At 41.8% G+C, this 27,054-nt stretch overlaps 1 protein-coding gene and 1 non-coding gene across 3 annotated transcripts; both read right to left on the bottom strand.

Annotated features, from left to right (window-relative positions):
- Positions 1-9,283: 9,283 nt before the first annotated feature.
- On the bottom strand, positions 9,284-26,520 carry eif4g2.S (eukaryotic translation initiation factor 4 gamma, 2 S homeolog). 2 transcript variants are annotated; one of them, XM_018259272.2, is made up of 23 exons: positions 26,306-26,520; positions 23,182-23,302; positions 22,587-22,649; positions 19,486-19,725; positions 19,021-19,179; positions 18,679-18,781; positions 17,783-17,914; positions 17,557-17,623; positions 17,321-17,472; positions 16,755-16,865; positions 16,542-16,625; positions 16,335-16,433; positions 16,096-16,237; positions 15,793-15,953; positions 14,911-15,012; positions 14,508-14,618; positions 14,324-14,428; positions 12,788-13,003; positions 12,344-12,602; positions 12,049-12,253; positions 11,560-11,768; positions 11,056-11,177; positions 9,284-10,097 (listed from the first exon to the last, which is right to left on the bottom strand). In XM_018259272.2, exons 4-23 carry the CDS (start codon positions 19,563-19,565, stop codon positions 10,032-10,034), a joined length of 2,685 nt encoding a protein of 894 aa, XP_018114761.1. In that variant the 5' UTR covers positions 19,566-19,725; positions 22,587-22,649; positions 23,182-23,302; positions 26,306-26,520; the 3' UTR covers positions 9,284-10,031.
- LOC121393466 lies at positions 14,690-14,876 on the bottom strand. Its single transcript, XR_005961086.1, has one exon. It is a non-coding gene; the product is annotated as a small nucleolar RNA SNORD97 (small nucleolar RNA).
- Positions 26,521-27,054: the final 534 nt, after the last annotated feature.

The raw sequence follows: 27,054 nt of genomic DNA, 5'->3' as shown, positions 1-27,054 counted from the left end.
TACTAACAGTACACATTCGGAGAACACTCAAAGTCCTAGAGGCTCTAGGCTGGATAGTAAATTTCGAAAAGTCCTCCCTTTTTCCCGCAAGACAAAAACAATTTCTGGGATTTGTTGTAGACACAGAACAGATGTCGATAAGACTGACAGACCAGAGGATTGTAGCCCTTCAGCTACAGATCAGGAAATGGCAATATCGCTCTCCAGTTTCTCTCCGTCAGATGATGAGGGTCTTGGGCCTTATGACAGCATCCATAGAAGCGGTTCCGTGGGCCCGTCTTCACATGAGATTGCTTCAACACGAGATACTATCCAGATAGGATCGGAACATAGCTACACTGGATTCAATGATCTTCATTCCGGAACCAGTATGGCATTCGATGGAGTGGTGGCTTCAGAAGGACAGACTGGAGAGAGGGAGATCAATAAGAGAACACAGTTGGCTCATTGTCACGACGGACGCCTCCAAATTCGGTTGGGGGGCTCATCTGGAATGTCGTACTGTCCAGGGGACCTGGGATCATGTAGAGAGCTCTCTCTCATCAAATTTCAGAGAGTTAAGGGCGGTATTCCTAGCTCTGAAGGCATTCCAGTCACAGATCAGAGGTTTTGCTGTCATAGTCCAGACGGACAACAGTTCAGTAGTAGCCTACCTGAACAGACAGGGTGGCACAAGGTCCAGGATTCTCCTCACAGAGTCTTTAAAGATTCTCGATTGGGCAGAGAGCAATCTTCTGGATATCAAGGCGATCCATATCAGGGGGAAGGACAATTTTCTGGCAGACAGGCTGAGCAGGGGAAAGGTTTGCCCAGGAGAATGGTCATTGAACCAGAAGGTTTTTCAGAAGATTATCCACAGATGGGGTGTACCAGAGGTGGATTTAATGGCAACACGGCACAATGCAAAGACCTACAGTTTTTGCTCCCTGTACAGAGAGGAAAACCCCTGGGTCCTGGATGCATTCTCCATACGGTGGAACTTCAGACTGGCGTATGTTTTTCCTCCCATCCCCCTGATCGGCAGAGTCCTAAAGAAAATCAGAAGAGAACAAGCTTTGGTAATAGCAGTAATACCTTTCTGGCCGAAGAGGAGTTGGTTCTCAGGCCTGATGGAAATGTGTCACGGGGAGTATTGGATCCTTCCGATGAAGAAAGATCTTGGAAGTTGATGGGCCCTTATTAGACAAATTAGGGCTGTCAAAGGAGGTAGTTAACACTTTACTTCAATCAAGAAAACCTTCAACATCAAAGGTATATGCCAGGATTGTAAAAGCTTTTAAGAGATGGTGTGTTTCCCAGAAGCTTTGTTGGTCGGAAACTAACACTAGTCACATTTTAGAATTCCTACAGAAAGGTCTTGAGAACAATCTTAGACCAAATACTCTCAAAGTGCAAGTTTCCGCTTTGTCGGCTTGTCTAGGAATTAGGCTTTCTGGGAATCCTCTCATTAAAAGGTTTATAAAAGCTGCAGGAAAGCTCAGACCAACTGTTTTACAACCCATCCCACAGTGGGACTTAAATGTGGTCCTGGAAGGATTATGTGGTTTTCCATTTGAACCATTGGAGAAAGTAGACTTAAAACATCTGTCTTTCAAGACACTGTTTCTCACAGCAATTACATCAGCCAAGAGAGTCAGTGAGCTTCAGGCGTTATCAGTGAAGGAACCTTATATAAGATTTTTTCAAGATTACGTCTTACTGAGAACAACACCTCATTTCAGACCAAAGGTAGCGTCTTGGTCCAATATAAATCAGGAAATTTGTTTACCTACATTTTTGCCTACACCTTCGACGCCTGAAGAAGTTCGTTTACATTCATTAGATGTGGGAAGAATTCTCAAAGAATATATCAGGAGAACAAAGGAATTTAGAGTATCGGAAAGCTTGTTTATATCCTTTTGTGGAAATAACAAAGGAAAGACAGCTTCAAAATTATCTTTGGCTAGATGGATCAAAGATACCATTCAAACTTGTTACATTGCAGATGATCGTTCACCTCCAATATTTGTAAAGGCGCATTCAACCCGAGCGATGGCTACATCTTGGGCAGAAAAATTCCTGGTTCCTATGGATCAGATATGCAGAGCGGCTTCTTGGTCAAGTCTCCACACTTTCTCTAAGCATTACAGACTAGACATAGAGGCTTCCCAGGAGGCAGCTTTTGGTAGAACCATTCTGCAATCAAACATGAAGAGTTCCTGAATCCCACCCTTTCTTGCTAGATCTCTTTAGTGTGCTGAAATTGGACGTTAAGGAAAGTTGAAATTTCACTTACCGTAATTTCTCTTTCCTTTTCAGTCCAATTGTCAGCACAATTGATCTATCCCTTCCCTATTAAACTATTATGCATTCAGTGTTGATGTGGTTATTGCTTGAAAAGAACATGAGGGGAGGAGGGGGGGGGGGGTCCTTATAGGAGAGAAAACTTTATTGTTCCTACTGTCCTACCAATTGGGTTAAGAGACACCAATTCTCTTTAGTGTGCTGACAATTGGACTGAAAAGGAAAGAGAAATTACGGTAAGTGAAATTTCAACTGTTCTTAAACTCAGACCCTTATCAAATCCCAACTGCAGGAAATCTAGGATCTGGGCCATCGTAGTCTGTTCAGCATTATATCCTCTTGACAATAGCCATTGCCAAAATACCTGCCAGACTCTGTCGTAAATTCTGTTTGTTGAAAATTTTCAGGCCGACATCATAGTCTTTATTACTGAATCTGAAAACCCATCTTTGCTCAATCTGCTCCTCTCAATCTCCAGGCTTTGAGGCACAATTTCCTTGGGTACGGGTGCCTGACTGGCCCCTGCATCAACAGGTCTGTTCTCTGTGGAAGCTGAAAGTGCTTCTTCACTGACATTGACCTTAGTAACGGGTATCAAACTCTCCTCGGCCAGTCTGGAATGATAGCTATCACATTTGCCCTGTCTGCTCTGATTTTCCTCAATATTTGAGGAATTAGAGGTATAGGAGGAAATATGTATAGGAGACCTTCGCTCCATTAATGTTGGAAAACGCTTGGGGACACCGATATGTGGAAAAGAACTTCATCACCTTCCGATTGGTTGGACTTGCCATTAAATCCACCTTCGGCCTGCTCCATCTCTTCACGGAACAGCTGCTAATTATTGCTTGGCCTGAACTATGGAGCAGCTTGTCAATTATAGTGTAAGGAGATAATAAGCCACTTTATTAGTGGGAAATATTATTTTCTGCTCAAGTTTCTTCACAGTTTGGCACAGACTGCAGTGAACTTGGACTCTAGTGTTTTACACCATCATTTTCTCTAGATATTCCTCCTTTCATTTTGTGTGGGCAGTAGTAGGTTGAGCAATGAACTTTTACATTACTGCAAAGGTTATTTAGGGATGTAAACTGAACTGAACTGTGCTGCAAATAGAAAAAGAGAAGTTACAAAAGAAAAGAATAAAAGCAGTAAAAGAAAAAAGAGGAAAAAGACAGTAAAAAGAAAGAAAAAGGAGGGGAAAACGAATAAAATATTTTTAAAAAAGATGAAAACATCAAAAAAGAGGAAATGGATCTGTAAAAAAATTATAAGGAAAACATAAAAAGAAAGAAAGAAATAAGGAAGCAAAATAGAAATAAAAAGACGAGAAAGGAGAAATTGTCTATTTATTCTGAACAACAAAGTAAAAGATAATCTTCAGAATGAATTCTCAAAGTTTTAGCTTACCTTCTTTTGTTAAACAAAATTGTAAGACCTATGAGAAGGGAAATAGAACGAAGACTTCAAACTTCAACTTCTAAGGAACTGTTTGATAAGGAAGGCTCAAATGGTGACTATCTTCTTATTGCATCAGAAGTTGCTAGGTTAATTGACCCTATGATAGAGTCCACTATAGAACTCCAAAAGAAGATTAATCTGATTTCTGAAACACTGGAAGGACACACCAAAAAGATGGTGGAGTTGGAAGATATGGTTTCCTCTGTATTTGATGACTCTATTAGCTCAATTTCTAGAATTGATGTTCTTGAAAAAATGAAAAGAGATATGCAACTCAAGTTAGATGATTTAGAGAGCAAGTTGAGAAGAAATAATCTTTGCTTTGTTGGATTTCCAAAATCTTAAAATCAGATTCTTTACAAAACTTGATCTCTAAGATTATCCCTAAATGCTCGAGGCTCTCTGTGGGAGCGGGTAGTTTCAAGATAGTAAGATTACATAGGATTGGCCCACTTTCTGATTCTCACCGATCCAAATCCCGGAACTGTCATAGTCAAGTTCATTGATAACCCTGAAAAGAATATGGTGTTACAAGCCTATAAAAAGTAAAATGGACTTGAGATTGATGAAAATAAAATTCTGATCTTTCAAGATTATTCTCAATTTCTCTCACAAAAAATTGTCAATTTCCCAGCTGCCCCAAGTCATGTGACTTGTGCTCACATGACATGGGGCAGCTGGGAAATTGACTAAATGTCTAGCCCCATGTCAGATTTCAAAATTGAATATAAAAAAATCGGTTTGCTCTTTTGAGAAATGGATTTCAGTGAAGAATTCTGCTGGAGTAGCACTATTAACTGGTGTGTTTTGGAAAAAAACATGTTTTCTGATGACAGGATCCCTTTAATAAATTGTCAGTTTTTTTTAATTTTATTTAGAGCTAAGATGGAGCACTTAGAAGCTAGAAAGTTTAAGTCCCTTTTGCTTTTACTATTTTTCATAGTGGGAGATGTTACTTAATTTAATCAGCCTTAATATAATTTCCTGGAATGTTAATGGTCTTAATCATTTTACAAAGAGAAATAAGATTTTGAAATCTAGGTAAACTAAAAGCAGATGTAGCGCTTTTACAGGAATCCCATTTAAATTAAACTGATAACAGGAAGCTCTTTAAAGGTTGGATGGCAGCAGTTAAAAAGAAAAATGCAGTTGCAATTCAATTTAGGAAAAATGTAAACGTTAATAATTAATATTAATATTATTAAAGAAAATAGCTGTCATCAGGGTAATACAACCCTTGGAAACTTGTAGTGAGAGGAGAAATTACAGCTTATAAAAAGAGACTTCTGAATTTTTAAAATTAAACAAGTCTTTGACTCATTTTTAAGACTAAAAAACAATCCAGTAGTTGAGATTGATATTGCTGATAAAGAAACACTTTCTAAAGTAAAAGCTTGGAAAGAAATAAGAGAATTTTTTCTAATTCTAATATGAATGCCAAGTTTAATAATTAACCTCAACAACAAAGCTAATAGATTTGTGTCAAACATTATGAAATGTTGGTCCAAGAAAACTCAATTAATAAAACTCAGAGTCGAGAATGGAATTATCACTAATGATCCCTTAAAAGTGGTGGAGATATTTAAGAATTATTTTCAATCTCTTTATTCTCCCTCAGTTTCTAACAGATTTCTGACTTTTTTAAAAAAAAAATACTTCCTTCCCATAGATTTCATATACACAGTTAGAATCTGTAAATCATCTAATTACTATAGAAGAGGTTGTAAAAACAATTAAATGTCTCAAACTTGGTAAAGCAAGTGGTCCTGATGGCTTACCATCTTCTTTTTATGTCCTTTAATACATAAATGGCTCAATTTTTTTTGGAATCTGTTCAATGATATTATGTTTCATGGTAAGAGTAGTACATTCCCACTGGGTTGATATCTAATTTGAGATTAATTCCCAAAGAAAATAGAGATCATACTAATCCGGCTTCTTAAAGACCTATTTCTCTTTTAAACCAAGATATAAAAATGTTATCAAACATATTGCAAATAAAACATTGCAAGCTGCAGCTGAAAAAGTATAGATAAGGCTGATACTTGAACCTTCAGTGAGCCGAGCGCCAGCCCTTTGTCTAAACTCTCTTGAAGGAATAACAATAGGCTACTATTCGTCCCAAGACTGTGGGTCTTTGGCTTTAGATTCACACCAGGATATGAATGTCCTCCATACCCTGTGGTAGATGCGTGCCGAGACAGGCTTTCTGGCCCTTAGTATGGTCTGTATGGCCTTTTTTGGAACTCCTGATCTGGCTAGGATTAGGCTTCAAGTGCCACACCATTAAAGCCAGCCGTGGTGAACTCAGGTGGAGGATCGGTCCCTGAGATAACAGATCCCTTCTGTCTGGAAGGTGGAATAGTGTGTCCACTGATGACAGTAGGGTGCCACTAAAAGTGTTTCTACCCTTTCTTGTCTTATCTTCTTCATTACCCTTGGAAGAAGTGCCAGTGGTGGAAAGACATATGAAACTGCCACAGAACCACCAGTGCGTCCACTGCTAGGGCCAGCGGGTTGTTGCTTCTTGAGATGAACCTCGGAAGCTTGTTGTTGTACCTGGATGCCATTAAGTCTACTTCTGGAGTGCCCCACCTTGCCAGAATCAGTTGAAAAACCTCTGGGTGTAGGCTCCACTCTCCCTGATCTAAGGGCTCTCCGCTGATAAAATCTGCCATCCAATTGTCCACTCCTGGGATATGAACTGCGGAGAGCCGGTACTGTGTTTTCTGCCCACAGAAGAATTCGCTGTGCCTCTGCGAGGGCCGCCTCCTTCTGAGGACACTAAAAGAAAACTGAGGATTGAGGAGGTAGGCGGGGGATGAAGCCCAGAGCAGGAGGAGCCACTTTTAGTGTCCTTTCTCCAAGCAACAGGATCTTCATCCCCATGGTGCCTGCGTCCCCCCAATCTAGGCAAGAGAAAGTCAATATTTCCTGGAAATGATTTAAATATTTCTCATTTAATGTTTCAAGTGCTTTAATGTTTTATTTCTTCTGTGTATTTTTCTTTGCGCTAATTTAACTTTTTATTATATTGTCTATATTGCTCTATGTTTGTTTCAACATTTGTTACTGCATTTTTATCAAGTCAAGCCAAGTCAAGTGGATTTTATTGTCATTTCAGCCATATACAGTAAATACAGTACATAGTAGAAACAAAATGACATTCCTCCAGAACCCCCCGGTGCTATACAACAACTCTAGCACACGGTCTTGCTGGGCAAAGTGGACATTTCAGTTCCTTATGAATATTTTCAGTTCAGTCCTTGGGAGTTGAGATACGTGATGGCTTGTGGAAATAGACTGTTTTGCATTCTGGAAGTCAGCGCTAGAATACTGCGGTATCTTTTTACAGGAGGGTAAAGAGATCATGTGCATGGTGGGTGCTATCCCTGAAAATGCTGGTAGAGTTCTGGAGACAGCGGGTACAGGCCCGGACTGGTAATCTGTCTCTTCGGGCAAATGCCAGAGGGGCTGTTCTACCCACAGCCTGATGAGGTGCGGGGCTTGCTGCACTTGTCTGCATAACCTGTAGGCAACAGAACCGTGGGCCATGTCAAGCATAGATGGATCAGCGGGTGTGGTAAATATCCATAATGGCAGGAAGCGAGACCCCAATGATCTTTTCCACTGTCCTCACCACCTGCTGGAGGATCTTGCGATCTGATACAGAGCAGTTTCCATACCAGGTAGTGATGCAGCTGCATAAAATGCTTTCAATAGACCCTCTGTAGAAGACAGTGAGAATAGGTGGTGGAAGGTAGGCTTTTTTCAGCTTTCTAGAAAGTAGTTATGTAGTAGTAGAAGTTATGCTTCTACATTCAATATTTTGGAATTTTGTTTATGTACTGCTCTATCATTAACTTGTGAAAATAATAAGCACATTGTAAAATGAAATGAGAAGTAATGCCAGGCTAGAGAAGGGCAGGTAGTGTATAGGGAAGGAATGCCAGGCTAGAGGAGGGCAGGGGTATAAAGTGCATAGAAAAGTAATGCCAGGCTAGAGAAGGGCAGGGAGATAGTGTATAAGGAAGGAATGCCCTGATGGCACTGAAAAAATAAAAACAGCTGTGACCAGGCAGTATTGGCAGCTGAAATTGCTCACTAATGCCTTCCCCAAATTTGAGTAAAGTAATGAAAAGACAAAACAGAATCTCATGGAGGAAGAAACGTGAGCTTCTGGATTTAATTTTTTACTTGTAATAAAAACATTTGAAAGGAAATAGGAGACATCAGACAAGAGAGTGGAAACACGAGCTTTTGTCCCGACAATGATGATGATGATGGAAGCTCACTGAACTTCACTGCCAAAAAAAATAGCCAGAAAAAACCTGTGTCTGCACATCAGGAGAGAGGTTTCATGGTTGATAGGGCAGTACATCTTCTAAAGAACTTCTTATGAGTTGAAGGTTTCGTATACAAAACAAGTCATCAGTTATTTCCGGACCCTTGGGGGCCAAGGTCAATAAAGTTCAATGAGAAGAGGAAGGGGTGTGAATAATATTTACGATTCACATACAAATCTCATGTTTTTAGAACTTTCACAAAAAAAAAAAATGGCCTTGATTAGTTTAAAGGGCTACCAACCATAGGAGGAGGTAAGAAGGAACAAAAAGCCACCAGTGTTGAAGATGAATCCTAGCTCTGGTGACCTGGGCTTTGGCTAAATTCTGGGAAGCTTGATTGGCATGGACCGAGTGTAACCAGGATGGAAAGGCTCTGGGAGACAAGGCAATCTAGAAACTGAGCAGATGCATAAGGTTCTCCTACATCTCTAGGTTTAGAAGAATGCATTACAGACCTCATGTAATTTTAGAAATAAAAACACCCAATCGGTGCGATGGAGAACTTTTCATTTTCTGTGGAAATAGTGTGGAGTATCTTTTGGAGAAAAACATTCCTTGGCTGTATAAATTTCCTCATCTTCCCAGGAACCCAGCTGTGAAAGGCAGGAACCTGGGGATGGACAGGCCATATCTGGAAGGAAAGGTGACCACCACCAACACGGAAAACTTAAACCCACCATACAAAGACCAATTAAAATTGTCTAGGACCCTAGTAAACAATAGGGTGGGCCAACGAGTTCTGTATTCTGGCTGCATCAATGGAGGCAGACTATCAGAAACCTCCTTTCTACTGTTTCAATTGCTTGTGTACAAAGTTTGAACGGGGAGATAATAGTCACCTGCAATAAAAATGCAGGACTGCAGCACAACAAATCTCCTTCAAAGGCTTCTCCATCTGAAATAAGTAAAATTGCCAGCAGTAAAACTTATACATTGTGAAGTCGCCCCTGAATTTCCTCCCGAGGCAAGTTCGGAAGAACGAAGCGATGCATTGGCTTTACCATCAGTGATTTCAGTTATTGCTGGTGTAGAGGAATTTTGCGCCAATCCATCACCTGACCCACACCAAAACCATTCATGACCAGAGAACATAGGATTGCTTGAGATCAGCACGCTCCCATAGACACACAGATGCTTGGGACACTCTTGTGGTTGGGGCAAAACCCGTTGCCAGGCAAGGAACCACACACATCAAGTATCACAATGTTTATTGATCGATACAAGTATATAAAATAAGGGCATGAACATGACTCGATAAATTAAGTAGACCTAATTCCAATACTATAATAAGGACCAATTTGATTTCTCACCATTTGTTAACATTTCACACCCACAATACCATGGCGTTTCAGGGCATAGGTCATCTTTTTTTTGCAAGTAAACCACATTTGTTTGAAAAAGACGTGTGCACTCGCCCAGGATCCGAGATATTAAAATCTAGCACGAAAGCCCATGACTAGAGGTAGAAATACAGGCAAATATACTATTACGGCAACAACCATCACTTACAGTTAAAGAGTCTGTAACAACCAAACGGAGAATATTGCAACGACTCTAGTATCTCTACAGTATTCAGTGTTGCTAGATTTTGCTTTATTTTGTCTAACGGCCTAAGGAAAGTGGCGGCCGGGTCAGTCCTTGCAATAGGCCACTCCCATTCCAGGACATATGATGTCACTATTGCATGCTGCCAATATACTGGTCTAAACATGGAAAAAAAAAAAAAAATGCTAAAATATCAGATGGCCGACTAGGATTAAGACGTTAACACTAAAACCTTATGCAGGAGAAATCCTACAGACGTGCCTCTGCATTGAATATTGCGAAAATGTTACAGCGGAATGAATTTTCGCAGTGGTTAGGTCAAAAAAGAAATATATATAACGCAGTTACATCACAGCAACAGTGTTTGCACAATTTTAAGGCTTCCGTTGGGGTTCTTTAGTCTGCTTCTTCCTCAGATTCTTCCTCCTCTGCAGTTTCCAGCCAGGTCAGCCACTGGTTCACCTGCAAGAAGCCAAGAGTTGCATCAAAATGGAGTCATTCTAGGGGGACCCCTGGCCTTTACTCAAATATAAAGTGTTGACAGGCTTGGATGGAGGCTCTATCAGTAAATGCCTCAAGTCTAGAATTTAGAAATAAGGATTTGGCCAGATCCTCCACTAATGATTGCCAAACCAAAGCGGAACCCCATTTTTTGTAGGATTCGGATTCAGGTTGGCCTGAACCCCTGCTGAAAAAGGCCCAGATTCATCCAAATCCTGTATTCAGTGCATCCCTATTTAATAAAGCATACGCTTTGAGGTCACTGGCAGCAACAAAGGGGAAAGGTTGAGACAGAGGTTGATCAGGAGCCAATGGGTTTAGGAATCACTGCTTTTAAGCATACGTAAACCTTAAAAATAAGTGAACGTAAAATTGATGAGTGCTATTCTAAGCACATTTGTAATTTACACTCATTTCCGGGATATTAAGATTAGTGTACAGCTCCACCTGCTGGTCCGTTTCCCACCAGTCTGACCACCAAGTAGTCAAGAAAGTTGTCAGGAGAAAGAAAGAGGCTGCTCTGATGTACTTCTGCTTAGGAAAGATAAGGTTTCTAATTGTATTCCTAAACAGAACATCAGAGCAGACTTTTTTTCTCTTGACAACTTCCTTGACTACTTGGTGGTCAGACTGGTGGGAAACTGACCAGCAGGTGGTGCTGTTGGAACAAAATTCATTCATATCAACAGTAGACAAATCCCTTAATATCCTGGAATTAATGTAATTTACATTAATTTTCTAAGTGTGCTCCGAATAGTACTCATTTACATTTACTTATTTTAAAGGTTTACTTATCCTTTAAGGCTTCAGACTACAACACAGTGCCAACAGCAGCCCTAAACAGCGGCACAAGTGGGTCTTTGAGAAGCCAATAAAAATATCCATTTGTAAGAACATAAGAAATGAAGGGATCTCGTACCTGGAATAAAGCTTTTCCTTTCCCTGGAAACTCTTGTGTAATATCTTCCTTCCATGCCAAAAAGGCTTCTTCCTCGATGATTTCCATGTCATAGAAATGGACAAAGAACCGCAGTAACATGCCTACAATACAAACATGAGCAGTTTATTGAAAGAACCAAGCTCTTCGAAAACATGTCACTGCCATAGGAAACTGGGGAACGAAAATGTGGCATCAGGTGTTTGTGTACCTCTTGTCTGCCATGTTAATTTACATGTGATTAGTCAAGTTGGGGGGGCAACCAGGATGCACCTCGAATCCAATGACACCAGGGCCACTGTAGCTATAAATATTAAAGGGTTCATCAAGCCCTTCCAAGAGATTTATGTAGATTAAACTGTGCAGGGCAAGAGCTAACCGGACAAGGAGTAGGCTTGCTTATTGCCCCAAGAACACTGGACTTACTCTCTGCTTTTAAATTCTGCAAAAAACTGCAGAGAGAAGAGAGATATAGGTGGAGCTTACCTTTTGGAAAGATTTTGCTACAGCAGTGCACCTGGAGTGCATACAGGGCGCTGACTTGCAGATCAACATGGTCGTGTAGAAACTTCTGCATTACTGGCTTGAAAGCAAGCAACAGCTGCTTCTCCTGCTCCAGCTGCTCCTTGGATGGAGCTGCCAACAGGTCAGGTTCTTCCTCTGGGCAAACCTCGTTTGAAATATACTGTAAAAAGCTAAAAAAAAAAAATAATAAAAAGTCCCAAATGAGCACAATAGCAGCTGCACAAATGAAGGAGCAATTAACAGCACAACATGAAATAGTGCCCCTGTAATGACTGAAACAAGAAATTGGGAGTAAAAACCACCTCTAGTTATTAGTTGGCTGTTGAAACCCAATATGTATGTGAGCATGGGGGGCTCATATAATCCAAAGGGTTGGAATATGGCATTTATAGTGGCAGATCATCATAGACCTCTGCAGCATCTAGGAGTAGTTTCCTCTTTGAAACTTACCTGGTCATTAAAATATTCACAAATCCTTTATCTACATGAAGTTTCAGAGAGATGTTATCCTTGATCCACTTATATATGGTCTGAGGAGAGGGATCAATTTCAATCTGTTTCAGCAGCTCTTTCTCCAGCTTCATAAGTGGAAACAAGAAACTCAGTCCCTTTCCTTCCAAGATCTCCAACATCCGGTCCTTGTTCTGATCTATTTCTGGGGAGAAAGAAAAAGACGTGAGCACCCTGCCTCCAGCAAAGCTTAGAGATTACAGTTTTATAGGTTTCAACAAAGTTGGCTCGTTACCTGGTAGCATCTTCTGCATGTTGATCTTGCTCTGCTGGAAGAGCTCAGTTAGCCACTCCCGATCTTTAAGCTTGGCCAATTGCTGAAGGCAGAGCAGGAAGAGAGGAAAGAGGGTACCGTTCTCAAGAGGCTGAGCCAGCTCAGAAAGGCTCACCAGGTCAGCAGTTATGGCACGAGCCGCAAACTGTGCCAGGTAGGATTTCACAAGAGGTATGTCCACCTCAAGCTTAGGGCACTGGTCCAGTATATTCAAGAAAGCCTGGAAGGCAGAATATTACAACAACCGATTAGATTTTGAACAGGGTTAGCTGCAGACCAACTCAGTAAGTCTAGTGAACATGCAAAGGAAAGATTGCCGCAGATATGATCATGCTCTAAACTGGATGTGGAGGACGGTCCCTTGTAGTGAAAGGACCCCCAATAGGTAAATAAACGGACGATCACCTGCATGAAGTGTTCACTGGTGGCCACTCCCTCCTGGCGCAGAACACCAACCAGCTCACTGGCCCTCTCTTTATCCTCATCAGATCTGTCGAGTGATTGGAGGATTATTTTGCTGATCATTTCGGGAATGAAGTGCTTGGGAGCCCTCATTTCTTTCACACTGTTTATGGCATCGGCTGCATTTCCGTTATTCAAGTATTCTGTAACAAATGCTTCCTGGAAAAAAAAAAAAAAAATGTTTGGATTGATTGGAATTTAGTCCATCGTGCACGGCAGACATTTTAGTGATTGTGATCCCCACATATGGAGTGTGTGTGTGTGTGTGTGGGGGGGGGGTGCTAATGAATAGTAATGATGCAGCAACAGGCATGTAGTACTGCATTAAAGGACCAGTGACATTTTAAAAAATTAGTCTGTATACATCAGAGAAAAAAAAAAACGAAAGCATTTCAACTTTAAAATGGCAACGTCTATTACAAAATAACGCGGCGAAACTCTGCTTGTGCTCCTCTTCGGAAAGCGATCGGGTGATCTATCATGCAGCGCTCGATTTCTCCTCCCCGTCTTCCTTACAGGAGATAGCCAGGGCGGAGAAAAGGAGATTTTGTGATACTCACCGTTAAATCTCTTTCTCTCCAGTCGCTTGGGGGACACAGGGACTATAGCTTACACCACTAGGAGGCAGGACACAACAATAAAAAAACATTAACTAATCCCTCCTCCTCCTGCTATACCCCAGCTCCCAGGCGGAGCCAAGCCAGTTTGTACCAAAGCACAGAACAGGAGGTTACGAACCAAAAAACGTGAAGCCTTAAATCTACAGTAGAAAAGAGGGCATTAAGACCATGTCTGAAGTACACGTGAAGGCCTCACCAGGGAGGGAAGCCCTGTGTCCCCCAATCGACTGGAGAGAAAGAGATTTAACGGTGAATATCACAAAATCTCCTTTTCTCCTTGGTCTGCTTGGGGGACACAGGGACTATGGGAACATACCAAAGCTGTCCCAAAAATACGGGCGGGAGGTAGAGGCCTATGTGGAACCAGCCACCGCGGCTTGAAGTACCTTCCTGCCAAAGCGGGTGTCAGATGCCGCAAAGGAATCAAAATCTAATTCCTGAAGGGAGAATATGTCCTAACCTCCTGAGGACACAACGAAAACTGGCTTGGCTCCGCCTGGGAGCTGAGGTATAGCAGGAGGAGGAGGGATTAGTTAATTTTTATTGTTGTGTCCTGCCTCCTAGTGGTGTAAGCTATAGTCCCTGTGTCCCCCAAGCAGACCAAGGAGAAATAAGAGCGCCGCACGATGGATCGTCAACGTATCGCCTTTTCTGAAGAGGAGTGTATGCAGAAATTCAGTAAGTTATACATTCTGTTTTTTTTATTTTATTTATACCAACAAATTTTTTAAATTTTTTTTACTGGTCCTTTAAGGGGAGACTCACTGTGGCCAAGAAGTTTTGACCTGAGAGTTTACATTCCCCTTCATTATATTCTACAGGTCTAGCAGATAAGCTACATGCAATGACTTGTACTCACAGTGAGTTTAATAAGTTCTTCCTTAGAAGGAGGCGGCTTTTTAACACTCTTTGCAGGCTTTTCTTGAATTGGCGGTGGGTTGGTTTTTAGCCCCAGCTGAGGAGTCTGGGAAGCAAGACAGAGACAGTTAACATTTACCAGAGATACAGTTGAACCATAGAACAGGAGTAAATTAATTTCTCACCTGCCCCATGGGTGGTGTTTGAGTGCGAGGCGGAATCATCATTGTCTGAGGCTGGAGCTTTGGCACTTGGCTTTTGTTCATTAGGAAAGACTGAGCAGGTCGCAAGCTGATCTGAAGTAGTGAAGGATTATGTTAGAATGGGGATTTTAAGTCCACATGAAGGTTTTTAATAAGACCAAAGCAAGCCCTCAGATCTCATAATCGTGCTCAGCGGACACTGGTTACTCAGAAAAGGGGCAAGGGGGGCGGAAGAGTAAAGCAATAGAAGGGAACAATTGGGGCAGAATGGGGTGTGGAGGTAGAGAGGGAGGGGGTGAGCAGCCAGCATTTGTCCTCGTAATAACGCGTCTTTTAGTAATCACAGGGCACACAGAAGCACATGTTTAGGTGATTTAGGATATACCTCATCTGCATTTAGTCCTTTCTTGCTAAACCTAGGCGGCATATCCTTAGACTGTCCTTGCTGTGAGAGGAGCCCTTGGCTCTGGTAAAGTTGGCCTTGCCCCTAGGAAAAAAAAAAAGGCTGTGTTAATGTTTGCAAGAAGGCAATGGAAAGCCAAGAAGGCACTTCTCATATGATCCTGCAGGTGTGTAGGAAACCCCAAGAACGACATTTAATCCTTTGTTATCTCCGGTGATGTTCAAAAGTTAACCTGCTAAAGGAGCCAAAATGTCACCAGTTCATGAAAAGAACATGTTGGCACAGAATACAATTGCTGCTTCCGGACAAGTAACTGGATGCAGAGATGAATAAACTGAGGTTTCACTGCCCTGCTAGTTAAAAGGGAACTATCGTGAAAATGAAAATTTAATACAAGCTTCCTTATACTGAAGAAACTTTCTAAATACAATTAAATTCTGCATTGTTTCTGAAATGATAAAGTTAATCTTCATTACTCTCAGCATCTGTTTCTCTTCATTCTGTCTTCATGCAGCGGTTGGGTATCACATGAATGATCCAATATTTGTTATGGGGGGGGGGGCTTCCTTTCCTAGCAGATGTATTAAAGCTCTAACTAGACACCCAACTCCTGAATGAAGACATAATGAGGAGAAAGATGCAGAGAGAGGGATAGTGAAGAAACTTAAATTTCAGAAGCACAACATTTTTAATTTATTGTATTTAAAAAGCCTCACTATTTTTATTTCAGTATGCTGAAGCTTATATCAAATTTTCATTTTTTGCAATAGTTCCCCTTTACATAGGGAGGCTTTTTACCCATCGTCACATTGGGGATAAATGAGAATATAGTCAGATGGAAATAAGTCAAAAGTTGGGAGTTACCTGGCTCTTCATGAAGGGTTTGCTTCCAATTTCAAACTGGGATTGTGTAGGAGGTAGAATGTGGCCTCCATGACCATTGAATAGCTGGCTTGAACGATGGCGTCCCATTGTTGGCGAAAACCTGTCTTGTATAACACCTGGACCAGTACCAATTCCGCTACCTATGGGTACAACATAAAACCAGGATAAACAATTAGACCTGAACCCCAATATCCGAACAAGCCAGTGGCAATATCTCACCGTCTACCCAACAACTAAAAACGTTCGTCAAGTCTTGAATGCCCTTTAATAGGCCACCCATACCTGGCATTTGCCTGAACATATCAGCAAGTCCTCCCAGCGGGTCCCTGTCAAGCTTCATTCTTGGTGGCATAAACGGTCCATCCAAAAAGAAGTCGTTTTTCATTCCTTGAGACATAGGAGCAGGAATAAATACTCCTAGATCCTAAAGAAAAAAAAAAAAAAAAAAAAGCGTTTGTCAGATAAGGGACCCGGTATTAGGCCTATTACAAAGAGGATACAACCAAGGCCCAATGACTTACTTTTACTGCATCGTGGCGGATTTGAGTGATGGTCTTTGGTCCATTGTCATTGAAAGCTTTGCGAGGAGCCCAATGGTTTCCTCGCAACTCCATAGTATCCTTGTTTCAAAGAAAAAAAAAAACAAAAAAAAAAAACACAATTGAAATTGCCTTCAAGCATGGAACATCACTGAATTCCAGATACAAAAGAGTCAAGAGCAGACTTACTTGCAGCAGGAAACGAATCCTTGCTGGCAACTCCTTACTTGTCTTCAAAGCACACATACGGGCAAAGTACTGATCCATCAAGGACTAGAAGAGCAAACACTAGAATTAGTTTCACACAACAGCAGCCCTGCAAGTACTGCTAAATCTACACATAACTAGAGTTACACATTCAGAAGCTTACTCCTCCACAAAGCTTTTGCCAGTGTAACATACCTTGGCTTTTTCATGGTCTAATCTGGGACCCACAGTCCTCATTATCTGACAGAGACACTCCAAATCTTCCCCCATATCCTTAAGTTGTACTCTTTTCTTCTTTTCCAAAAGCTGCAAGAGAAGTTGCATTACATCATGGCAAAGAGATAACTTAGAGCAGCAAGACTGACCCAGAACAGAGGCCCTCATATCTCATAATCAGACTGTCATTGGACACTGAAGACCCACATAAAAAGTGGGGGTTGGGAGAGAGAAGTGGAGTATTGAGGGAAGAAATTAAGAAGTGAAAAGAGAGAAAGCAAGTCTTCAGTATTTGTCCTTGTTTTGTCAGTTTCTAATCACAGGGCAACAGCTGCATTTAAAGTGCAGGTCATAAAGAGATGCAATACATGCATAAGGAAGACCATGTCCTCAATCAAAACAAAGGCAGTCCATTATAAACGAGCACTGTATTAATGCTCAGATGAACATTTTGCCAGGCAGCAAATATACAAATAGGCCCCAGAACCGGACCCAAAAAAAAAAAAAAAAAAAAAAAAAAAAAAATTGTCTTGCTGGGTACTTACTGCTTTGATGCACCTATGAAGGATAGATTCATGTATGAGGTCAAGTTTGCCAAGCTCCCCAATAAATTTGATGTTTCCCAGCATCTTAATCTTAGCGATGGCTCTCTGCTCCTCTTCCTCAGGAAGGAGTGGGCTGTCCCGCTTGTCATATACTACAAAGACGAGGCACAGGTGAGCACATGAAGGCTGCCAACATTTACACAAACGTAAGAGTCGGACAGAGAAGGGGAGATTACCTTCAACATTTCTGGATCTGTTCTCAAATTCATCTTGAAGCTTTGATATTAGGAGGCGTCTAAACGTCTGAAAGACAAACCCCCAGTAAAGATCAGTCCATGTATGGATAACACAAGTGGCACTGAAGCCTGGCAGAAGGAACATGCAGATTTGCACTGCAAGGAAAAACTATCCACTTGAAACAGGGCCCCAAAAAGTGCAGCCAAAACAGAGGAAAGGACTTACTGTGCTTTGCTTCTGCCCTGGTTGACCATCAGCTGATGGACCGTCAAAGTTTGGTGCCTCTTCTGCTAATCGCAGACATAGCTGAGCATAGAGTGAGCTGTACTTGGGCTCTTCAAGGGCTTTGTCTACAATCTGAAACAAAAAAAAAAAAAAAAAAAAAAAAAAAAAAAAAAAAGAAAGTTACACCTAGCTGATGTGGTTTTTTTTCTTGGCAATGCAGAAGTGCATCCAGTGTACCACAAAGACCAATGAGGTTTGAGGTATGGGGTGCCTAGTGAAGTCACCAAGAGAAAGGTGTATTAATGGATAAGTAAACATTTACAATAAGTGAATGTAAAATTGATGAGGGGGCTACTTTAAGCACTTGTCATTTACATTAATTTTTTTTTTAATTCCAAGATATTAAGGGATACATGTACGGTTAATATGAATTAATTGTTCCAACGCCACCTGCTGGTCAGTTTCCCACCAGTCTGAACACCAAGTAGTCAAGGAAGTTGTCAGGAGAATGAAAGAGGCTGCTCTGATGTTCTTCCACTTACGAAAGATGTGAGAAAGGTTTCTAATTTTATTTCTCCTATTCAATGTAACTGGATATGTTGCAGTGGGACCTGGATTTTGTACTACCGAGTGTTGACCAGGCAGCTGTTATCTTGTGCCAGGGAGCTGCTATCTGATTAACGCCCCATTGTTCTGTTGGGCAGCTGGGAAATTGACAAGTCTAGCCCCATGTCACATTTCAAAATAAATTTAAAAAAAAAAACAAAAAAAAAAAAAAACAATCTTGAGAAATTGAATTCAGTGAAGAAGTCTGCTGGAGCAGCACGATTAACAGATGCATTTTGAAGAAAAAGATTTGATGTTCAGGGCAATATGCATGGAAAATGGGTACTTACCAGCAGTATGACTCCTTTAAGGATGAGTTTGGAATCTACACCCACATTGAGGAGCTCAAGGCATAGCTTGTCAAACTTCTCAGGAGCAAGCTTGTTTAAGATGCTAAAGGGGAGAGAAGAATTTTTTTAAAAAAAAAGTTGTATCTGCCAACTGAATCCCAAGAATATCTGCTTTGCTGCACAAGCAATTCCAATAGCAGCTCAGCTTCATTACCCAGGCACATTACACATCAAATGCTATAGCAGGCAAAAGCCAAAATAAGGTTGAAGGCTGCCCCCTTGGTGCACCCAACAGCTAAAGAGCCTGCCATGATTCCTTTCTATTCCTCCGCCATCACTTACCCTCTCACTTTCCTAAAGATTGCATCGTGCCGTTCTTTCTCACTTGAGGAGCTGAGCGCAGTATTTGCGGAGTTGTTTGTGGAGTTGACATCTCGTTTAGTGCTTCGTGAAGGAACCCATCTTTGAACGCCAGGCCCTGGGGTTTTCCCCAGGTACTCGCTGTAAGGGAGAAGAGAAGTCTGTCAAGCAGAGGTTTCTACATCCACAGACATATACAAATGATTCCTATAGTGCTACAGACTCATGCCTCAATCTTAACACAATTTTAATAGAAGAGAAAACAATTTTTCATGAGTTTCCCTTTTAAAAAGGAACTTGGAAAACATTCCAAGAGTAAAAAAATGGCAGCTCTCATGCCAATCTTAATGGAACAATAAAATGAATTTAAAAATGAACTAGGCAGAACATTCCAGCTCAAATTGTGACTTTTCGCGAGACTCCCTCCTCACCATTAAGTATACACACCAGTTTTTCCTCGAGGCTGGGTTACCGTGCGATACAGGCGCACAACCCGCCGAGTCCGCTCCCCCTAGCGAACGCTGCATGCAACTGCAGGACGCCAAGATGTATTCCAGAAATACACCTGAGCGTTAGCAGCTGGGCAGTGGGAGCGTTTGGGCCTCTCAGTCGATCTTCTCTTGGGGGGGGAGGGAAATTGCACCCAATCAAAATCCTGGCAAAACCCAGTAGATCACAGCTTTCAACCTGCCAACAAGCAAATGTGGGACAAAAGGCCGGAATGAGGGATACAAACAGGTGGAAACTAGAGAAAATGCGGACAACAGGGCACCCATTTCTCCCTCCAACCCACTCCCATATTATATACCATGGAGCTGCTCTCAATTAACTCACATCAACCTGGCAGGGTGCAATATAGTTAGCCAAAAGGACATACTGGGCTGTAGAAGTCCTTTGCCAAAAGGTTGAAGATTACTACAGGAGTATATAGATATGGGTAACAAACAACCCTCCAGTTACTGGACAACTCCACTCACCTACAGCCAAAGGGCGTGTTCTGCAAATGCTGCCCACCTTATACAGCAATAGCAGCCAGGACCTCAGCAACAGGTTAATATATTACACCTGGCACATCATTGTTCCAAAAAGCCTTCGCACCTAGTGCTGGGGGATTAGATAACTTACATCTATTTCTATAAATGTTCTACTTTACTATTGGTGAGACCAACTACTCAATGCAGGGTGAGGCTGTGTTTTGCCAGCCCCACTCCAGTACTGAAACTGGCGAGTATACTGGTAATGGAACCCAACCCACAGTATATCAGTTCCTTAAAGGATAAGTCAACCTTTAAAATAAGTGAATGTAAAATTGAAGATTGTAATTTAGTGTTTAGAATCACACACTTATCTTTTCTCTTGGGATTAAAAGAAAATTAGTGAGAGGTTTCTGATTTTATTCCTAAGCATAAGAACATAAAAGAAAAGAGCCCTTTCTTTCTCCCGACAACTACCTTGATTACCTAGTGGTCAGACTGGTGAGAAACTGACCAGTAGGTGGCGCTGTTGGGTGTATATCTATAACAGCACATGTATCCCTTAATATCTTGGAATTAAAAGAAAAAATAAATTACAAAAGTGATTAGAATAGTCGCATCAATTTTACATTCATGTATTTTAAAGGTTTACTTACCCTTTAAATAAACTACATATAATAAATGTCTGCATGAGGATTAATGGGGCAGCTACAAAGAACCCCAGCATTGAAGAAGAACTATCGCAAAAATGAAAATATTATAAAAGATTCATCATACTGGAATAAGACTTGCTAAACATAATATAAGTTCTGCATCGCTTTGGAAATAATCAAGTTTATATTCACTATTCCTCTCTCAGCATCCGTTTCTCTTCATTCTGTCTTCATGCAGCAGTGGTGTCGGATGAATGATTCAATATATCTTATGGGGGGGGACTCACCTTGAGTTCACTCAAATAACGGATTCCAGTACAAACAAATAACAAGCCTTTTGCACACAACCTGCACGTAGAGAGACATGATGCCTGGTGACTAATAAGAGTGAGCTCTGATACATCTAGGCAACAGGAGCCCCCCTATAAGATACGTTGGATCATTCATCGGACACTCAACTGCTGCATGAAGACAGAATGAGGAGAAACAGATGCCAAGAGAGGAATAGTGAATTTAATCTTGATTATTTCAGAAACTATGCAGAAGATTTAATTTATTGTGTTTAGAAAGTTTTACTTTAATATGCTGAAGCGTATACTAAATTTTTATTTTTGCGATAGTTGTCCTTAAAAAAAAAAAAAAAGATGAAATTTAGTCAAATGCCGCATGACAAAGTACGGAAAGAGCCATGATCTACGAGCATGCCATCTGTGTACATTATGAGCCATAGTGCCTGGTGCAGACTTATACGGATACATTATGCACCCTCCCCTCAGAACCCAATAAACCCAACTACAGCTGAAGTCAGGGGGGAGGGGGGTACAGACAAGACCCATGGGCAACAGAGCTTCAAGGGGTTGTTTACATTCAAAACACTTTATGTGGTGAATAATCTGCTTTACTTGAAAGACTTTTCGATTACTTTTTTTGCGATTGTTTCCCCCCCCCATACAGATGTTATAAGTTTCATTTTTAACCTTCATAAAGGGGTTCACCTTTCCAACACTTTTCAGTTCAGTTGGTTTCAGATAGCTCACTAGAAATAAAGACTTTCCATTTTCGATTTGTGACCGTTTTCCTAAAATTGAGGTGTAAAGTTTCATTTTTCACCTTCTAAAGCAGCTCTGGGAAGGAGGGGGAGTTGCCTACCTTGCAACTGTTGTATTCTCTAAATGTAACAATTTAGTTACATTTGTTGTTGCTGCTGAGCAAATCCTGGAGTTTCATTAAAGGCAGGCGTCACAATTGATACAATAGTTGCCAATACTCCAGAGATGCTGCGGAGAAATGTATCCACTAAATATAGCAAATTGTAACAGTTTAGAGTCTGCGCCTGAATTTCTGAGCCCGAGACTGAAACACTGGGGACAGGGACAGTAAACTTAAATTCTGGAAAAAACTGTAAAAATAAAAAATGGAAATCAATTGAAAGGTGTGTTTCTGGAGAACAATTGGGAAAAAAAAAAACTCAATTGAAAAGTGTTTGGAAGGTGAACAACCCCTTTAAGACTGCATGAAGCAGCTGGAGGGGGTCAAAGGCTCTTTTAAACTGTTCTAAATTGTTACATTTTATATTTGGCCCTGCTCAGTAGATTTCCAGGAGTTTCCTTAGAGGCAGAGGTTACATTGGATACAATAACTGCTACATCTCAAACCAGGTCTTTGGAATATTAGTGGAGTGTAACAGTTCTCCTGGATCACTGAGCTGCCAGACAAACACCAGAGATGGGAACATAACACACTGATTCTGGAAAAACAGCCACAAATAGAAGACTTTCTTAACTCCCCTGTCGGAACAAAAGCATCAGGAATTCTAAGCAACTTTCCCCAATATAAGGTCCCGCTTGCAACGAGACAGAAGCCATTTCTATGGCTTGAAAATATGAGATATGGAGTCAGGGTTTCTTAAATGGGCACTTACCTGTTGCCGACAGTCTTGGGATAGTGCTGAGAGGCACCCCTACCTCCTCCACCCGACGAAGCACTGCAAGAGAAAATTTAAAGGTGAACAACCCCTTTAATGTTGCTTAACGGTTAGTATGATGTAGAGAGGGATATTCTGAGTCATTTAGCTTTTTATTCAGCAGCTCTGCAGTTTCAGCCATCTGGTTGCTAGGGTCCAAATAACCCAACAACAATGCATTGATTTGAATGAAACTGGAATATGAATAGGAGAGGCCTGAACAGAAAGACGAGTAATAAAAAGTAGCAACAACAATACATTTGTAGCCTTACAGAGCATTTGTTGTTAGATGGGGTCAGTGACCTACATTTGAAAGCTGTAAAGAGTCAGAAAAAGGCAAATAATTCAAAAATAAATAAAAAAAAAAGGGCAATTGAAAAGTTGTTGAGAATTAGCCATTCTATAACATAATAAAGGTTAACTTGGTGAAGCATCCCTTTAAGTGGGAAAAATCAATACAAACAAGCCTTGCTTGTTAGAATGAAATTCAAGCTGGAATATAATCAGTGACACCCCCAGTTATAAACGCTGTTCTATTGGAGCAGACACTTACCTGAAACGAGAAGCACCCCCCTCTGCAATCGCACTCTCCACTTTGGCGGCTTGATAAAGAATGTCCGGAAAAAAAGAAAAGAAGGTCTATCCTTTGGGCAGGGCGGGGAGGGGGACAAACACTGAAAGACAAAAGGAAGAGAGACCAATTGAAAAGCTGCTCAAGGCAATGAATAACCTACAGCCATTATAAAAGCAGCACCAACAAGCAGGTTAACTGGTCCCCGATTAAACGACCCCACATCTGTAATTGTGCCCTTAGATTGTAAGCGCCACTGTAGCAGGGGGAGAGTCTTTAATAAGAGACTTCATACCAACAGTAAACTGCATTCTTCCCTTGGTAATGAATGGCAAGTTAGGACTAGATACACATTGGCAGAAGCCCCATCAAACAGGGAATCACACGTAGTCATGCAAACAACACAAAGATAGGAGAGAAGAGAGAGATTCCCCAAGATTGACACACTCCAGGGCTTCATAATAAAGTTTACAAAAGAAAATTTATTGTCAACGTTTCGGTCTCCCGTTCTGGGCCTCTCTCAAGATAAATATAAATATATAATGCATACAGAGGCAGCAGATTATAGGCTGAGGCTGTGCTGAAATAATCAATAACACCAAGTGCTTGAAGCACAACAAAAGAGAGGTGGTGTGGGCCCAGCCTAGGGGCTGCTCTTTGTTCCCATCCTCCTTGTTGGGATTTAAGCCATTTTTTTTTTAGAGAACAAAGACCACAATAAAGCCATAAACCAAGCCAGAATGGATACAGAAACTAAGAAACAAGTGGCTGAACATCAGACATTTCTAAGCAGTGATTAACACTGAGTCATCCGAGGATCCAGCCTGTGCAGGTAGTAACAAAGAAGCAGTTGGGCCTACATAGAACTGGGGAATAGAAACTGCTGGATTCTCTTAATCATCCAAGGAACTGTGTTCTTATACCTTTTTAGGGCAAATAACCCCACCACAAGCCTGAAATGAATTTACAGGATCATATAAAAGGAGAAGGCTACGAGTCTGGGTGCAAATGGGCTTGGACACAGGTCAGTACTCAGGACTCCGTAATGAGGGGCTCCAGCAAATACGTGTCAGCCCTGATAAGATATATGGGACTATATGAATCTACACATACTGATACAATTGGGGACCTGGTCATTATCAGTAAAACAAAGATCAGGGATCAGTTGCTATTTAATGGTTAAAAATATAGAATAACTGCCATACCCCCTCTTAAAGGAAGAGAATTTGGTTTCCTCGACTTAAGGCAGTGGTCCCCAACCAGTAGCTCGTGAGCAACATGTTGCTCTCCAACCCCTTGGATGTTGCTCTCAGTGGCCTCAAAGCAGGTGCTTATTTTTGAATTCAAGACTTGAAAGCAAGTTTTGGTTGTGTAAAAAACAGGTGCACTGTCAAAGAAAGCCTCAATGTAGGTTGACAATCCACATAAGGGCTACTAAATGGCCAATCAAAGCCCTTATTTGGCACCCCAAGAACATTTTTCATGCTTGTGTTGCTCCCCAACTCCTTTTACTTCTGAATGTTGCTCACGGGTTCAAAAGGTTGGGGATCCCTGACTTAAGGGCTGGGCAATGTGATGCATCATGGGTAGAGACAAGGTGGGAGAGAGTCTGGATAATAGTTATTGGGATATGAGGCTTGAGCTGCAAAAGTGGAAAGCACTGCTTTATGGGATGGGAGAGAGAGAGAGGGAGGAGAGAGAGAATAGAGAGAATAGAGAGAGAGAAGAGAGATTTTATTATGGACTGGCCAAGAGGAGCCCCCCCAACCTCTATATTATGGGCTGGAGAATGGACTGTAGAAGAATGTATATTATGGGGGTCCAATGAGATGGAAAACATTATGGGCCAAACAGCAGGCATGGATATTATGGGATATTCTATAAACTGTGGCCCAAACAATAACAGCATTAGGAGCAGGGCCATCAACCCCTCCTGAACTAGTCAGTATTTGTATGAAACATGTAGTCCTGCTGGTATATAAACAGGCCCATTTGGGTTAGAAGGGAATTATGGGAAAAGAAGTCAATGAATGGAGCAGATGAAAAGGGCAGTGGCCACTGGGAGCAGATATGAGGCACAATAAGGAGGAGGAGGAATGTTACAATACACGGTAGGTTTCATGTACAGACCTACATAGGATGACAGGGAGTAATATAAAGGAGGATGGCACTTGGGGGGGGGGGGAACAAAAGGATATTATGGGACAGGGATGAATAAGTAGATTTTATTTGATTGCGGGGCCCCCCCAACATACAACCAAATTGAATAAGGGGGATGGGGGATTTTTTTTTTAAATTTAGGACAGAAATTATGGGAGATGGGGTGCCCCCTAGAATGAGGAGATGCTTAATAGGAGATCAAGGCACAGGGGAGATATTGTGGGATAAGTGACAAGGGGTAGGATAACAAAGGGTATTATGGTATAGATCAGATCTGATGGAGAGCCCCACATAGAAAGACAAGGTGCACTATGGGGAGGGGAAACAAATGGTATCACATAAAAAGAAGAATAGGTACATTATGGGGGGGGGATCAGGGGAGATCTTGTGGTGGGAGACAAGGGGTAGGGATAACAAAGGATATTATGGGACATGAGCAGATTTGATAGATTGGCAGGGAAGTCTCAAAACAGAATGAGAAGGTGCATTGGGGAATCAGGGTACAGAGAAGATATCTTGGGGTGGAAGACAAGAGCTAAATATAACAAGAGATTATGAGAAAGGAGCAGATTTAATGGTTTGATTGGCTGGGGGTCCAACATCGAAAGAGGTGCATTATGGGGGAGGGGGTGAAGGTACACGGGAGATATTTTGGGACAAAGGAACAAGTCATTTGTGTACAAGGGGCTCAATGTTCCAGTCCCAGCCAGGGGATAAAACAGCCCTGCCCAATATACACGTCATGAATGTGACCCCAATCCGCCCTCACACCCCCCGCCCTCCACTTACCCCAATCCCCCCGCTCCCAGCACTCCGAGCTGAAGCCCCAATATAGTGTCCCTTTATCCCAATTGTGCCCCTAAGCCCCCTTTCCCCAAACCGCCGCCATTTTCTCAGCCCACAGGCGACGGCCATTTTAGCAAGAGCTGCGGCAGATCCTTCTCACCTTCCCTAAAGGCCCGTCAGTTTTCTCGGTGCTTAGATGGCCGGATCAAAGAGAAAAAAAAAAGATAAAAACCCGCGGAGGGGGCAAAACGGAGAGCGGCCGGACCCTGGTGCGAGGAACTCCGCTGAAGAAGCCGCATAAAAAAAAAAACCCACACTCCTTCCTCTTCCGAGCTCGCTCTCAACAACTGGACTGAACGTAACCAGCCACTGCCTTATACCCACGGACACCGTACCTTGCTAGCACCAGTGTGGGCGTCGTAAAGGAGTAAATAGGATAGTATGCACCAATCAGCGCGCGGTTTTGTGTGATTGATGAGTACAACTTTTGCCTGGAAGCCAATACAAGCGGACAGGGGGCGGGGCTATGGGAGTGAGTTGAGTTGGAGAGTAGCAGAGCCGCAGTGCACCAACGCTATTCGCAGAAGTAGTTAGGCGCAAATATGAGCTTAAGTGTCTGTGTGCGAGGCTGCTGAGCCGGAATTTGCGTAACGGTAATGCAGGGACCGGTAAAAGCTAAATGGAACTTCAGCAACGTTCTATGTACCGGCTTGGGCTTTCTTTATGTTCACAGAGCCCTATAAACGTCTGGGAGGATAGTGGTGTAGAGAGGTTAAGCGCACAGTTTTGGTTGAACTGCTATAAAACAAAGGGAAGCTCGACTGGACGCCATTCCTTTTCTTCTTTGTTTTACTGTGGGCCTTGTATCCTGCCTCAGCCTATAATACTGCCCCACTGAGGGTTTTGATA

Source organism: Xenopus laevis, chromosome 4S (assembly GCF_017654675.1).
Source record: "Xenopus laevis strain J_2021 chromosome 4S, Xenopus_laevis_v10.1, whole genome shotgun sequence".
Lineage (NCBI taxonomy): Eukaryota > Metazoa > Chordata > Amphibia > Anura > Pipidae > Xenopus > Xenopus laevis.
This window is presented reverse-complemented; position numbering and strand designations above follow the sequence as displayed.